The sequence below is a fragment of the Chiloscyllium plagiosum genome, unplaced genomic scaffold, assembly GCF_037043375.1.
Source record: "Chiloscyllium plagiosum isolate Xiang-an unplaced genomic scaffold, Cpla_swu_hap1 HiC_scaffold_20, whole genome shotgun sequence".
Classification (NCBI taxonomy): Eukaryota; Metazoa; Chordata; class Chondrichthyes; order Orectolobiformes; family Hemiscylliidae; genus Chiloscyllium; species Chiloscyllium plagiosum.
Genome location: NW_028270158.1, coordinates 38985051 through 39000790, shown reverse-complemented (window position 1 = coordinate 39000790; position 15740 = coordinate 38985051). Strand labels below are relative to the sequence as shown.

At 38.2% G+C, this 15740-nt stretch overlaps 1 protein-coding gene across 2 annotated transcripts in view; it reads right to left on the bottom strand.

The window, feature by feature from the left end:
* LOC122560438 (protein disulfide-isomerase-like) overlaps positions 1-15740 on the bottom strand; it is a 38011-nt gene that overhangs the window by 890 nt on the left and 21381 nt on the right. Inside the window, exons 4-10 of one of the 2 annotated variants that reach the window (XM_043711071.2) lie at positions 15571-15708; positions 14756-14872; positions 9103-9228; positions 7396-7593; positions 1770-1890; positions 792-973; positions 639-710 (exon numbers count right to left, since the gene is read on the bottom strand). In XM_043711071.2, coding sequence (XP_043567006.1) covers positions 639-710; positions 792-973; positions 1770-1890; positions 7396-7593; positions 9103-9228; positions 14756-14872; positions 15571-15708 — 954 coding nt within the window. Of the gene's footprint in view, positions 1-596; positions 711-791; positions 974-1769; positions 1891-7395; positions 7594-9102; positions 9229-14755; positions 14873-15570; positions 15709-15740 lie in introns of those variants that run through there. The other variant, XM_087998088.1, reaches the window with a different exon arrangement.

Below are 15740 nucleotides of genomic sequence, written 5' to 3'. Positions count from 1 at the left end.
TTGCTCCATTGTGTCCAGGGATGTTCTGGTTAGATGGATTGATCATGGGAAATGTAGGCTTACTGGGATAGGGTGGGATGCTTTTCAGAGGATTGATGCAGATCTGATGGGCCAAATGGCCTCTTTTCTCCCTGTAGGGATTCTATGGTTCTATGAAAGTGTCTGACTCCGTAGCATTCCCTCAGTCATGTGTTGCTCAAGTCTTTGGAGTGGAATTTGAATTCATAACTGTCTGACATGGAAACATTTTTTTTTAAAAAGAGAGCTAATCAAATTAATTAAAATGATATAAAGCCTGATGTGTAAATATATATAAAAATCACTTCTAACTATATCGATAAAATATAAGCAAAATATTGTCGATGGTAGAGATCAGAAATAAAATCAGAAAAGTTCTGGAGAAACTCAGCAGATCTGGGAGCATCCGGGATAGAGACACTGGGCTAATTTTAGGTGTATGTGACAATTCATTTTTTTAAGAAGTCATATTGGAGTCAGTTGTTAACCTCTGTTTTCTCTCCAAAGACCTGTTGAGTCTCTCCAGAACTTTCTGTTTTTATTGTTATTGTATGTTCAACTTTCAGCTTTGAACAATCTTAAATAAAATGAATTGTTCCTGGCATAATTGTAAACCATACCTTTGATTTTCCTTGTATTTCCAAAAATTTAGAAAATGCTTCGAGAGTCTGAGCACTGGTGTAGTGTATAATCTGTGTGAAAGGAAGTGTTAAACATTAGCATCGCAATGAAGACAAAACATTAGAAAACAAAGGATCCTGAAGATAACAAACCTTTCTATCTGATCCAGGGGGAAAATACTTGAAACTTGGATACTCCTCAATTATAACCGAATCAATGTCATTTGCAGTGATGTCTACCTTAGCAATAACAATATTTTCAGAGTCCTTATATTTCTCCCCCAGTTGATCCCAGATAAAATTAATTTGCTTGCATCTTTGTGACCATGGAGCACCTTTAAGGTAAAAAAAGAATGTTATTAAGTTAAATTATATTACAATATGCAGGAGAGGAGGTGTTTTAGCAATACAGCTTCTATTAATTTCACTTTCTACCAGTTGAAGAAATGGTTTCCTGAGCATGGAATAGAGTAAAGTAATGTTGGTTGCCCTTTGTGGTTTAGTTGCTGAACACAATACATAAGTAAGCTACCCCGTGGAAGATCTTGGTCTGTATTGAGTTAGATAATCTCAATCCAATAATTCACTGGAAGTCCACATCTGAGAGCCATGAAGGAGGACAACATGTGGCGTTGTCCCAGTAGGTCAATTATTCTGTTGCTCTATATCATACTTGCATTTGGGTGAGGTTCTGGATGGTAACTGTTACCAATGAAAAGTTGATATCGTAGGAGAGAAAGGGAGAAAGCCCATGAGAATGAAAGAAAAAAAATGCTTATCATGGATTTGAAATCAAGAATTCCTTGACTAACTGGAAGTATATTCAAATGGGAAAAAATTCAGCTTGACCAGGAGCTCAAAACTGGGATTAGTGGATTATTGGTTTGTTACACACCCATCAGTTTACCTTTCCATTGACTTTAAACATTTGTAGCGGATGGCTGATTCATCACCACTGTTTTATACCACAATGTATCAAAGACAAGATAGGACACATCTACGATTTAGCTCAATATATTGTCATTAACTGTGTCTAGACTGTGTTTATAGACAGCTCTCAATCACTCATTGATGTTTTGTAAAAGAATAGTAATACTACATGGACACAACTAGTTCTTACAAAATACTTACAAAACAGCACAAAGACACCTTTTGAGGTATTGAATACAACTTCATCAAAGTTTGATCCAACCAGTACTTTGACAGGATTCTTGTTCCAATCTTCTGGAAGATCTTCACTGTGCTGTTGAGGCTGATGTATAAAGTAAGAATATTATTGGATAGCTCTCATAATTCAGTACTGCACAAAGGCTAGTAACTCCCTTCATTTTCCCCGACCACTGATATTTAAGGTTATAGAAAATGGAAGCTAGCTCCTGGACTTTCCTGCTGCACCCCTTACAGAGTATCCAAATTGGATTGGAGGTAATCTCACATTTCAGTCAAGTCAACACCCATACCCATGAGGGAAGGATGCAAGCTCACTGTGTTTGAGAATCAGTGTAAATTCCTCCCTCTTGTTGAGAAAATTTTCTAACTTTCTTGATAAACTTTCACAAATTCATTATAATGCATTAAATTATTTTTATTTTAGTGTTTGTTTTATGCAGTGCCAGAAATAAGGTCAGCCATGATCTTGTTGAATGGTGGAGCAGGCTTGAAAGGCCAGATGGCTTACTCCTGCTCCTAGTTCTTATGTCCTTATGTACACATTTATTCACTATGCTATCTGGAAGTGCAAGTTGAAGTCATGAATAACTAATCTAAAGGCAGCTAGTTAACTCACCTCAGTTTGGAACATCCAGTTGTGGATTTCTGGCCAAGTTCTATAATGTCAAGCAACACTGTGCTAGAGAACAAATCAGGGTTTGAAATTCATTGACTGGAGGATGACATAGGATCATACACTCAAGACAATGTGCAACAGGTGCCAGGCTTGAAGGAACATCATGCCAAGGTGAGAATCGAGAAGGATCGTCCATAAGTATCAACTGCTATGCTGGGAAGCCTGTAATTCTATGATTTCTTTTGTCAATTAAGTCCAGAAAGTTGACATATCTATGTATGTTTTGTTCTCTTGAGAGACAGATAACATTTTTTCAAGAGATGAATTTCCTAAATGACTATTGGAAATAACTGAAGGAGAAGTTTTCACTTTTTTAAACTCATTTTTTGTATGTTGGTGTCTCTGGCTGACAAGTATTTATTGTCCATACCTAGTTGCCCTTGAGAAGGTGGTGGTGAGCTGATTTCTTGAACCATTGCAGTCCACCAGCTGTAGGTTCACCTACAATGCCCATTGGGAGGAAATCCCATGATTGTGATCCACCAACGGTGAAGGAATGGCGACATATTTCCAAGTCAGGCTGGTGAGTGGTTTGGAGGGGAAGTTGAAGGGGATGGTGTTTTCATATATCAGCTGCCTTGTCCTTCTAGATGAATGTGGTTGCAGGTTTGGAAGGTGCTGTCAGAGGATCTTTGGTTAATTTCTGCAGTGCATCTTGCAGACAGTACACATTGCTGTTACTGAGCATCGGTGGTGGAGGGAGTGGACATTTGTGGATGTAGTGCCAATCAAGCGGGCTGCTTTGTCCTTGGATGGTGTCAAGCTTCCTGAGTATTATTGAAACTGCACCCATCCAGGCAAGTGTGGACTATTCCATCTCACTCCTGACTTGTGCCTTGTAGATGATGGACAGGTTTTGGGGAGTTAGGAGGTGAATTACTTGCCTTTTTAAAACTTATACTGTAAAAAAATGAATTAAACTCAACATAATTCAAATATTTGCTAACCAGGAACTGATACATCAAACAAAATAAAAGTAAGTTTTGAATTAATTAATTAGCAGAACATAAATATTGCAAATTATGCCTTGCTTTTGGTAGAAATAAAATTAAAGGATCAGTCACATAGTCACTTGCAGCTGTCCAGCAGATATTCAACTGTCTGTCAATCCAGGATGAAACTTTTGATGCCTTTCCACAATTATTCCACAGGCTCCATGTTTTTGCAGTTACAACAATCACCTGAAAGGTACTCTTTGATTAATCCCCTTCTCCCTCAATTCAGAATTCCAGAGATTCCAGTCTCCAGCCCTTTTAAATGGTTCAGTCAGCTTTGCTAAAACTGTTTCTCTTACAGACAGCTTTACTGCTCCCTATCATTTCTTGCAGAACAGACAAAGCCAGATCTTGGAAGCGTTTCAATTTTCTTCCTGCCTGCTCCTCAGTACCAGCTGCATTACCCAGTGCATTACCATAAAAGGTGCTAAAACTAGCACTGGTACCTCAACAAGTTTCCAGTTGGGTATTCTCTATGGCACCCTGAAATTACATAGGCACTTCCTGAACTGAGTTGTTTGTCTAGAGTTCCAATCACACCCTCTCTACATTTCTTATTCACTTGGGATTTATAGAGTCACACAGTCAAACAGCATGAAAACAGAGCCTTCTGTCCAACTCTTAAATGGACATTTTAAAACAGTTGTCCTGCAAAATGAAAACTGAAAGAGCTGCAGATGCTATAAATAAGAAACAAAAATAGCAATTGCTGGAAAAGCTGAACAGGTCTGGCAGCATCTGTGGAGAGAAATCAGAGTTAACGTTTCAAGTCAAGTGACCATTCCTCAGAATTGAGCTCGTTAACTCTGATTTCTCCCCACAGTTGCTGTCAGACCTGCTGAGCTTTTCCAGCAATTTCTATAATTGTCCCACCAAGTTCAGCATTCACAGCAATTTGTGCAGGTCATGTGAATTGAAACAGTGATGTGCTATTGTAGACTTAATTAAAACAGATAATAAACAGGAGGTTGTACCTCAGGAAAAGTTGAGGCTGATATCCTGATTCAGCTGACAATTACAATCTGCTGGTTTAGCCATCAAATTCATAAACCTTCAATAAGTTCCGTTTTACTTGGATTAACTGAGCATGAGAACAGGGCATTGCATTGTTGTTTAAAGTACATCACCCAATATATTCTGTCATTTGGTGCATGCATTGCTTCCCATTACAGAAAAGAAGCTGCAATCAGTAAAATGCACTAAGTTCCAGGTAAAACATCTCTTCCCTTAAGTAACAATGGTGGTTATTGCCGATGCAACTCTTTGTTCTAGAATCAGTAGCTTTCACACTATTCTAAAGATGGGCAGCATCATTCAGCAATGTTATTTCCTCTGCATGCTGTATTCCCCTGCATGTGACATCAACCAGATATGCCTGGGGAACCTCAGGCATCTATACAAAAAGCAGAGCTCTCACAATATCTAACTCCAATGATAGAATTTTACCAATCTCTGAAGAGTGAGAATTAAAAAAATTTGATTCTCGTTGTCAAGAAAAACAAATTCCATTTTTCTTCTTTCAACCACTAGATGAGAATCTCACTAGTACATAGAACATATAACATAGAACATAGAAAAATACAGCGCAGTACAGGCCCTTTGGCCCTCGATGTTGCGCCGATCCAAGCCCACCTAATCTACACTAGCCCACTATCCTCCATATGCCTATCCAATGCCCGTTTAAATGCCCATAAAGAGGGAGAGTCCACCACTGCTACTGGCAGGGAATTCCATGAACTCACGACTCGCTAAGTAAAGAATCTACCCCTAACATCTGTCCTATACCTACCACCCCTTATTGATGTCACAGCATGTATCAGCAGCTCACATAGAACAGAGCATTCCATCAAATGATCACATCTGAAAGCCTCTGGGGAGTACTTCTTTGTCAAAAGAAGAGCAAATGGGGGAGTTGCTATGGTCAGTTGGGGGTTTCCATCACCCACCACACTTAGTCAAAGGCATCTTCTGATCTCAGTCCACAAGGGTTGCACAGCAAACATCAAGGAAGGATCATCAGGAAATAATCCATTCTGTTATGGGAAAGTGAGAATCTCAAGTATGGGAAATAGCACCATTACATAGAAAGGCAGAGGGGTTAATGATTGTGAGTGGCGGTCAACTCCAAATATAGGGTGGGATTTGATATATCTGAGAGTATGGGAACTGTGGGAGGGAGTGTTTCACAAGGCATCACCACATTGGTAAAAAGAGAAATTGTGTGGGATGAAAGTAGCTTGAAGAGCTGTTAGTGGTGGTGCAGGAACATGAAGGGTGATGAAGTGTCCCACGTGAATGATTAAGAAGTTCAGAAGGCAGCAAGGATTGGTAATTTGGGACATTGAGATGGATGGTAGCCATTGTGTGTTAGTGCTGTGGATACTACTAAGAACACTGAATCATTAGCCTCGGTGGGAGATTCATGCAATGGCAGGGTTATAGCGAGTGTGAGATAGTGGAGAGAAAAAAGTGACATAATCCTTGTAGAGCACATGAGATCATTGACCTTCTTTCTACATTTCCTGTGTTGCTTCTCACTGCACTGACCCCGGGGGGTGGCAGCGGATGTTACCATGACTTCTTTTGGCAGTTCATAGGAAAAGCGACAGTCTTCCTTTCCACCACCAGGATCTCCAGTTCCCTGTCTGCAAGCTAGGATGCCAAATTCCTTTCCTCAGCCATCTCTACAGTAATGGTCAAGCAACAGACTTTGAATGGCAGTTCATAGCTTTCTCTACTTGAATTGGTGTGTAGTCCGGGATTAAATATGGTGCTAAAATGCCAAAAGGACACGGCACTAGCAATCAATTCTGTCGCTAAAATTTAATAAAAAGGGCACCGGGGAATCAAGACACATAATTAATGAGGTGAGCCATGTAAGATTGCAGGAGAAAGGTCACCACGGCCCATTGAGGGAATCCTTCCATGAAACTCCTCAAAAATACTCAGCCAAAAGATGGGAAGGCTCAGTTCCAGGTTTTATTTTTGGTCTTATTCCATTTAGAAACAGAATCTTTTGAGGAATGACTGAAGGATTCCAACAACTCAATGATATGCAACAGTCCATGTAAAACAGCACTATGTCAGCTGCGTGAATCTTCAAGTTAGTACATAAACTGGATCATATTGCCGATAGCGTTTAAATGAAAATGTTGCGATTTAATGTAACCATAGAATTGAGCCATACAATAAACAATAGAGAATGACCAAGTTCACATTATACAGGTTCCTCCCCAGCAGAGGATAATAATACATATTGGCACAAAACAATGCCAATACCAAAGTACAGGTAAAGTGTCTCTCAGATCACTCTCAAGTGTATGCCATTTTGCATTTGTGACTGCTTCTGGACAAATGTGACTTTTCATTTTTTTGATGAGCACATCATGATGTTTGAAATTGTCACATGAATTTGGTCGGTGGAATGTATCTACTTGCGTTAGAGCTGCCAAGATCTCACACTGAATCCTGACACTGATACATTCACCAGCATGTCAACATCAGCTCTCTGTGACATCAATAATGCAACAATGAATTGCAGACTGACTACTCCTTGCCAAGTCTCCTGTCATTGCCTGGAAAGAACCTGTCCTGTGTGGTTGCCAACTACAAGCTCATTAACACTAGGTCTGACCTTTAATGTGCATTAACCCACATATTTTTCCCCAAAGGAAGTCTAGGAACATGAGAAAAAAATGTACTTCAATAGCAATGTAGTAAAGCACTTCCAAACGTTCACACACAGCCACAAGTATAGATTAGATCAAGGTAGCCCATTTAAGTGTTAAATTTGAACAGATATAATGTTTAATGAGAAGCAAAGTTCCTTAAAGTATGTACTTTTGACAATGAGTACCTCACACATTTGCTCTTAGTACTATTTAATTATATATTACATTTTGTAGAACAGTGATACCTTTTCTTTCCCATTAAGGTAAGCCTGGCAGAAACTTTTCACATTTTCAGTTGTGATTTGCTCTGCTTGCATTCTGTATCTGACATTGTCTGTTGTATTAATCAGGCGAACAGCAGGTACGTCCATGTCCCGAATCTGGAAAAACTCTCTCAAGCGGCCATTCATACTTTCATCAGTGTCAACCAAAATGAAGATTATCTGAGAAGTTGAGCAAAGAAAAACCATAAAAATCATAGGAAAATGATATTATTTACATTAAGAAAATACATTTTAATTGCAAATTAAGCTTGCTTCTCTTAGTTCATGTTAAAAATATAATATTGTATGCCCAGTTAATGACAAGGAAAATTCTGAATTTAAAAAAATTATGTAGGTAATTGCTTTATTGTATCAAATAACTAATTGAGTTCATACCCTGGTAATTAATTAGGATGCACTATGTATGTGTTGTAGAATAGGTTATACCATTATTCACAATGCTAATTGATTCCAGCTTTAATACATGATTGAAATTTGTCAAGTAATCCCATAATTTTCATTTGCCAGAGACAAAAAATATGTTGATGTTCCACTAAATGTTACAATTGAAGGGATGTCACTCCTAGGAGTTTGTATTTCTCGTCAATGTGTGACATGAAATAAAGCAGGTATTTGAATCTCGGCTTCCTGGCTCAGAGGAAGAATAACTACTACTGCTCCACAATCCAAGTGCATCTTAGTTGAGATACTTTAACTTAATTAACATGATTGTAATTAATTTGGATTTAATTGAGCTAAGTCCTCTTTAATTATAAAAGACTACAAATTGATGTATCTGTTTCAATGTGATTTAACAATAACAGATTAAGATAAGGAGTATTCATTGTGTCTTGTTTGAAAACTGGATCATGAGGCTAAGTTTGCAGATAGAAAACAGTATATTTGGTAGGGGATTGCTTTATGTGGACTGTTTGTGAAAGTGCTTGAGGTGTAACATTGTTAACTATTTTTAAATTGTACTTCTGCATGTAATATCATCCCATTTGACTGGAAACCTGACTTCAAAGGAAACTGAGTGAATAAGAATTGTATGTTGGTACCAGTGTAATTCCAAAATTAGGATCAGATGAATCTAACTCTATGCAGAATGACATGCATTTAAATATATTTAAAAGTTCAATTTAAAGTGTAAAAAAAAAAGCATGTGGCAGAGGAAGAAGGGAAGCAGATTGCTACGTTTGTATAATGATTGAGAACTCATAAAAGTTTCTGTTGTTTCAAACAATACTTCAGGAGTAGTTAGAGGAAAGGATAAATTAAAGTCTTTGCAGATTCAATTTTCATAATGTAACCTTGGTAAAAGCTTGATTATGTCATTTTGGGTATTTATAGTTGAACATAACTATATATTCAGCACCTGGAAGCTGTGGTTGGGATTTGATAAAATGTCAATTTAGAGTCTGCGCTAGAATACAAGGGTATGATTAATCCAGCATGAAGATTGAGCTGGTGTTAAGTAGTCGCACACTTCTGTAAATGCAAATTTCAGATTTAATTGCATTTTCCAAGGATTGATTGTTTTGAATAAGAAAAGCTACAATTAAAAACTCAGAACCATAAATTCACACCCAGGTTTTAAAGAACTTTATTAATTTATTGCATTTTTATTTCTTTAATTTAATTTTTTTTTAAAGTAATTAGTGGAGTAGATCAGGCAGAAGAGCAAACCTGAGCCCGGAGGTCAGCAGCAGCAGCTTTAAAGTTTTCATAAATCTCATTAAATTCTTTTGATGTCTTGTCTACGAATAGCAGAAGGTGACTGTCAATGCCAACATCAAAGATTTTGCTTGAAGTCTGAAAAATAATTTTTAGATACAGAATCTTTCAAAATGGCATCATTTAGAAATAAAAACATAAATGAAATTATTATTCATCAGTTTCTATTTAGAACAGTTTCTATTTAAAGCGCTCTGAATTTTGGGACTTTATTCTGAAGTCAACTTGTGGGCACTGAGGAAAATGTTAAATTTTGTACATTCATAATCTCCAAATATGACTAAATTCCAGTAGCTTTCATTGTGAGTTTAAAGCCTTTGTGCTGAGAAAGCATGATTAGTTTGATTCTGGTGTGACTTCCTGCAGGTTTTAGAAATAGCAACAAAATTTTGTAAAAAAAAAACAGCTGAATCACTCTAATCACTGTTCTAAAGAGCTGTTATTCAAATATTCAGTTATAATATTATTAATCGGAACACATACATACACACACTCCTTGAACTTTTGAAAAAAGCTCTTTGCAAAACCTGGCTACAACAACAACAATGTTGCATTTGCAAAGAACAGGCTGGAGTGAAATCGGTGGCCCTGACTTTTACCTTGAAAATGCCAAAAGAATTCCAGAATCTCAAGCCCCACACCTGAACTTGGCACCTCTCATTTTTACTGGGGGGCATGGATTGGAGGAGAGGCTGTTGTTTATACTTGATCGACCATTTAAATGACCAGCCAACCTCAACTGAAATGGGATTTTGGAGTCCCTGGTGTGTGAAACGTGGAGTGTGGAGATTAGATCAGGTACGAGCAGGCCTGTTCTCAGTGCATTTCTTGTGCATAGTCAGGGTACGTTTTTGAAGAAGTGAAGTACATCTGTGGATATGGTCCCAGGATACCTCAGTGGTGAAAGTCAGGGATTCTCTGAGTAGAGAGGGGTCCAGTATTCTTTGAAGGAGGAGAGGGGTATGGTAGGTTAGTAGGTACCCTTTGATACTATTAACCGTGGAGAAGATGCATGAACCATTTGGAACTATCTAACTTGTTGAGCCCTATTGAGAAGCAATAATACTGTCAATCTGTCTAGAAATGTAAAAATGTATATCTATAGATGAGGTGCTCTTCTCAATAAATAGTCTGCAATTTAGAAGTAATAGGAATATGTTCCTGCTATTTGCATGAATATTTCTTTTTTCTCATTCATCCATGGAATATGTTATCACTGGCTTGGCTAGCATTTGTTGGCTGTCCCTAATTGCCCCTGAGTATTGTCTTGTCAAACTAATGCATTCTTAGGGTGTAGGGACATCCAAAGTCCTATTAGAAAAAGAATTCCAGGAGTTTTGTCAATGACAATGAAGGAACAGTGATATAGTTCCAAGTCAGAATGGTGTGTGGCTTGGAGAGGTACTTGGTCATACCAACCATGGCCAGACTTATGTCACATGATTGAACTCCCAAACTATCATATCTACTGATAGACAGCTTTAATGGCTTATTGAATAGAAACATTTACTGAATGACGAATTAAGCAATTAAGAGAGAGTTTTTTTGGCATATTGTTTTAAGTACTTGAATGAAATGTCTGTTTACGTAAGGGATTAGTTCAAGCAAATTCAGTGTAACATGTTTTCTTTGTATTGGTGAACTGTGCTTTTCTCAATAATAAAATTATCAACTGACTCATATCATTATTTTCTGTTAGGATGCCTTTTGATTAATGCTCATGCTGGATAATAGATGAGTTGACATAAAGAGGGAATATCAAAGTGTGGGGTGGGATCATATTTTACAGAAGAGCCATAAAGTTGTATGGAAATTCAATAGATAAAAAACTTAATGGTTTTGCATCTTAATGCACAAGGTATTCATAATAACATGGATGAACTGTAGGTATAAATCAGGATAAATGAACATGATCTCATAGCCATTATGGATGGAAACATGGTTACAAAGGATCAAAACTGGGAACTTAAGATTCAGCAATATTTGACTTTTTGGGAAGTCAGGAAGATTGGAAAAGATGGTGAGGTAGCACTGTTCATAAGAAATAAAATGAGGACAGTGTGAGATGACCTCTTTTTGAGCAGAGGTAAAAACAAGTTAAAGAAGACATTGATAGGTGTAGTGTACAGATTCCAAACAGGCCACTCTCTAGGAAAGACTATCAATCAACAAATAATAGAAGCAGGTAAAAAGAATAAAGTACAGTTATCTTCTGTATCCACTAGGGTTCCATTTCTGAGAACCCCCGCGAATGATGAAACTCACGAGTGTGGAGCTTATTTAAAAATAGGTTACATATCACGGATATGCGATTTCTGACCATGAATGCTGATTTTTGTTGTTACTTGGATGGGTGAATTCATGATTTGTGATTTCGCTGATACAGAGGATTAACTTCAATAATTATGGCTGACTTTCATCTTCATGTTGATTGGTCTAATCAAATTGGAAAGGGTAGCTGCAACAGCAAATTCATAGTGTATTAGGGATAGTTTCCTGGTGCAATATGCCATGAAACCAACCAGGGAGCAGGCTATATTGGATCTGAGGTTGGAGATTCGTTCGCTGAGCTTTCGTGTTTTTCTGCAGATATTTCATCACCTCGCTAGGTGACATTGTCAGTGTGCCTCCGGTGAAGCATTGGTTGTCTGTCCCAGCTGGTATTTATGTGTTGTTGTTTTCTGATACTTCCAGTTCTGTATCTGAGTGGTTTGTATATGGGGTCCAGTTAAATATGTTTATCAATTGAGTTCTGATTGGAGTGCCAGGCTTCAAGGAATTCTCTGGTATGTCCCTGTTTCACCTGTGCTAGGATGGTTACATTGTCCCAGTTGAATCTGCATCCTTCATTGTCTGTGTGGGTGGAAATAAGAGAGTGCAGGTCATGTCTGGCAGAGGCAAGTTGATGGCCATGCACTCGGATGGTCGGTATGCTTCCTGTTTGTCTAAGTAGCATTTTTCAATCTTTGCAGAGTATCTTGTAGATTACGCTCATCCTGTTGGATGTGGGTGTCGGGTCTTTAACGTTTATGAGGAACTGGTGAAAGGTGTTTACTGGTTTGTGGGCCAACATGATTCCCAGGGGTCCAAGTGGTCAGGCAGTCATTTCTGATTTGTCCTTGATTCACCAGCTCCTCACAAAAGTTAAAGACCTGACACCCACATCCAACAGGATGAACATAATCTACAAGATACTGCAAGGACTGTGAAAAACACTGCATAGACAAACAGGAAGAAAACTGACCATCTGAGTGCACGACTATCAACTCGCCACTGCCAGACACAACCTGCACTCTTTCATTTCCAACCACACAGACAATGAAGGACACAAGTTCAACTGGGACAACGTAACCATCCTAGGATGGGTAAAACAGAGACATGCCAGAGAATTCCTTGAAGCCTGACACTCCAACCGGAATACACACATTAAACTGGATCCCATATACAAGCCACTCAGATACAGAACTGGAAATATCAGAAAACAGAGACAAATAAACACAAGGTGGGGCAGACCACGAATGCTCCACTGGAGGCGCACAGTGAGGTGATGCAACGCCTGCAGAAAAATGCATCAGCTCGGCGAACGAATCTATGATCTCACCCACAGCCCGAGCTACAAGTCTTTTCAAAAACTCTATCTGGTAATGGATAATGAGGCAACTTTAATAAATGATGTCAGAGTGATACACCCCATAGGAAGTAGTGATCATAACATAATAGCATTTAATATTCTGTTTGACAGTGAGAAACTTGGATTGGAAGCAACTGTGTTTAATTTAAATAAAGGGAATTACAATGAAATGTGGATAGAGTCAACTAAAGTGAATTGCCAGATAAATTAGCAGGGATGACAGTAAGTAAGCAGTGGCTAACATTTAAACATGCAATCCATGAATCTTATCAAAATTACATCCTAGTTTGGAGGAAAGATCCTAACAGAAGGATAAACCAACCATGGCTAACCTAGGATGTTAAGGAAAGTATGAAAATGAAAGAAAAATTATATAACAAGGCATAAGTTAGTGATAGCTCCAACGATTGTGATAAATTCACAATCAAACAAAAGAGAACTAAAAAGATAATAGAGAGAAAATAAACTATGAGGTAAAATTAACAAGATATATAAAAACTGACGATACAATCTTCTTTAAATATATAACAAGGAAGAAGGAGTTGGAAGTGATCCTTAGAAAATGAATCTGGTTCTGGGGATCAAGGAAATGGCAAAAAGTTAAACAGATATTTATGGTGGAAACTACATTGAACATTCCATTAATGCTGAAGAATATGAGGTAGGAATTAAGTACCATCATTGTCACTGGAGAAATAGTGTTAAACAAACTAATGGGGGCTAAAGGCAGATAAGTCCCCTGACACTGATGGCATGCATCCTAGGATCCCAAAAGAGATAGCTACAGAAATAATGAATGGATTGGTTGTAATTTTCCAAAAATTGAATGATGGAGCAGGCTCGACGGGCTGAACAGACTAATCCTGTTCTTGTTTCTTATGGTCTTATGGACAGAAAGGACTAAAGGGATAATGGTGCACATGGGATATGAAATATTATGGGAACTAGGTAGATTGGTATGGGAGGGAAGAGAGGTCAATATGGTGAATACATGGGCAAAAAGGACCCGAGAAATAACTTTATCATGCAGAGGGTGGTGTATTTGCATGGAATGAGCTGCCGGAGGAAGTGATGGAGGTAGGCACAACTACAACATTTAAAAGGCATCTGAATGAATATATGAATAGGAAGAGTTTAGTGGGAATGTGGGCCAAATGCTGATCGATGGACTAGACGGACTAGATCAGATTAGGATGAATGGTCAATGTGGATGAGTTGGACCAAATAATCTACTTTGGTGCCGTATGACTCTATGTTGGCATTGATGGGACATGGATAGTGAGGAGATTAGTGCAGAAGATAATTGACTGTTTAAATCTTAATTTTTAAACTTTGAATACAGTACTGTGGCATAGAAACAGAGAAAATAGGAGCAGGGTGAGGCCAATCAGTCCTTCAAACCTGCTCCATCATTCATTGTGATCATAGTTGATCATCCAACTGTGGCTTGTTACTACTTTTCCTCCATATCCTTTAATCACTCTAGTCAACTCCTTCTTGAAGTCATACAATGTTTGGGCCAAATATTATAAGGTGTGGTGGCCATGAGGCAGTCTTTTTACCCAGCCCTCAAGTACCAGCAGTTTCTTGGACTCTTTGCAGGTGGCTTGGACTGACACCCAGTCTAGTAGGAGAAATTGAGTACTGCAGATGCTGGAAATTAGAGTCAGGAGTGTAGTGCTGGAAAAGCACAGCAGCTCAGGCAGCATTGAGGAGCAGGAAAAGCGACGTTTTGGGCAAAAGCCCTTCATCAGGAATCCAGTCTAGCATCCTTCTCCCCACCCCGGGACTGTAAACAGAAGAGTAGGTAACCATTTGTAAGTACGGTTTGGCTTGATTCTATGCCCCAGATCTGAGAACGAAATATTTATAAAAGAATGTAATTGTGACAATCTTGCCCAAATAAATCAGCATCTGAAAACAGTTTGAAATTGTTAATTGTAATTCATTAAAGTAGAAGCATTCTGAATTTACCATTTGGTTATACTCTGTGACTAAATGCAATTCATTGACTTTGATGAACTTGGTAAGTTTGTCTTTCTCAAGTGTACTGCCATTTGCAATTTTGAAGTCCAAACGTTCTTCTTCAAACTGTAACGCAAAGGTGCATATAATAACTCATGATCTTCACTTTTATAACTGTGTTAATGACCCCATTAACTCACCCTACACATCGGCATACACATTAGATTACATACAAAAATGTCGACTTCATTTTTTTGGTTCCAAAGATGATATATCTCTACTAAAATATTGTACAACAAACACAGAGGCCATATAGGCTGGGTCAGTGAGTATATTCAAGCAAGACATTGAAACATTTTTACACATTAAAGGGATAAAAGGTTATGAGGGAAAGCAAGAAAACACCGTTGAGTTAGAGAATCAACCATGATCTTATTGGTGAAGCAGGCTCAAAGGCCAAATGGCCTACACCTGTTCCTAGTTTCTATATTTCTAAAGTTTTACATTTTGTTTTCTTTTCAATATTTCTGAGCATGTCTGCCCTTCTGATCAAGAAGGCCAGAAGGCTTGCATTTATCATAAGTACAATTTCAGTTTGCGACACTGATTCACAATGCTGGTGGCACAAGCATGTTTTCAGTGGTGCAGTGCTAAGCAGTAAAGTAGCACCAGCAGCAGCCAGATGTACCAGTTGCCAACAATTCAATCTGCATGTCAAGGTCTGCAGGTCAATATTTAAAACATTGCACTATCAGTACTAATGCAAGATTAAACAGTGCACTACCTCTATATGTTCCAGATATATCCATTGATATGATACATACCTTTCTGAACAGAATTACTGTGTCTGTAGAGATGCCATATTTAACAAAATGCTTTGCACTATTTGTGACACCAAATGGAATATCAGGAATATCCTTTGCAGTTTCATAAAAAGTTTTAGTGTTATTTTCTTTAAGATCCTGTTAAAAAGCAATGTAAGTTCAATATTGTT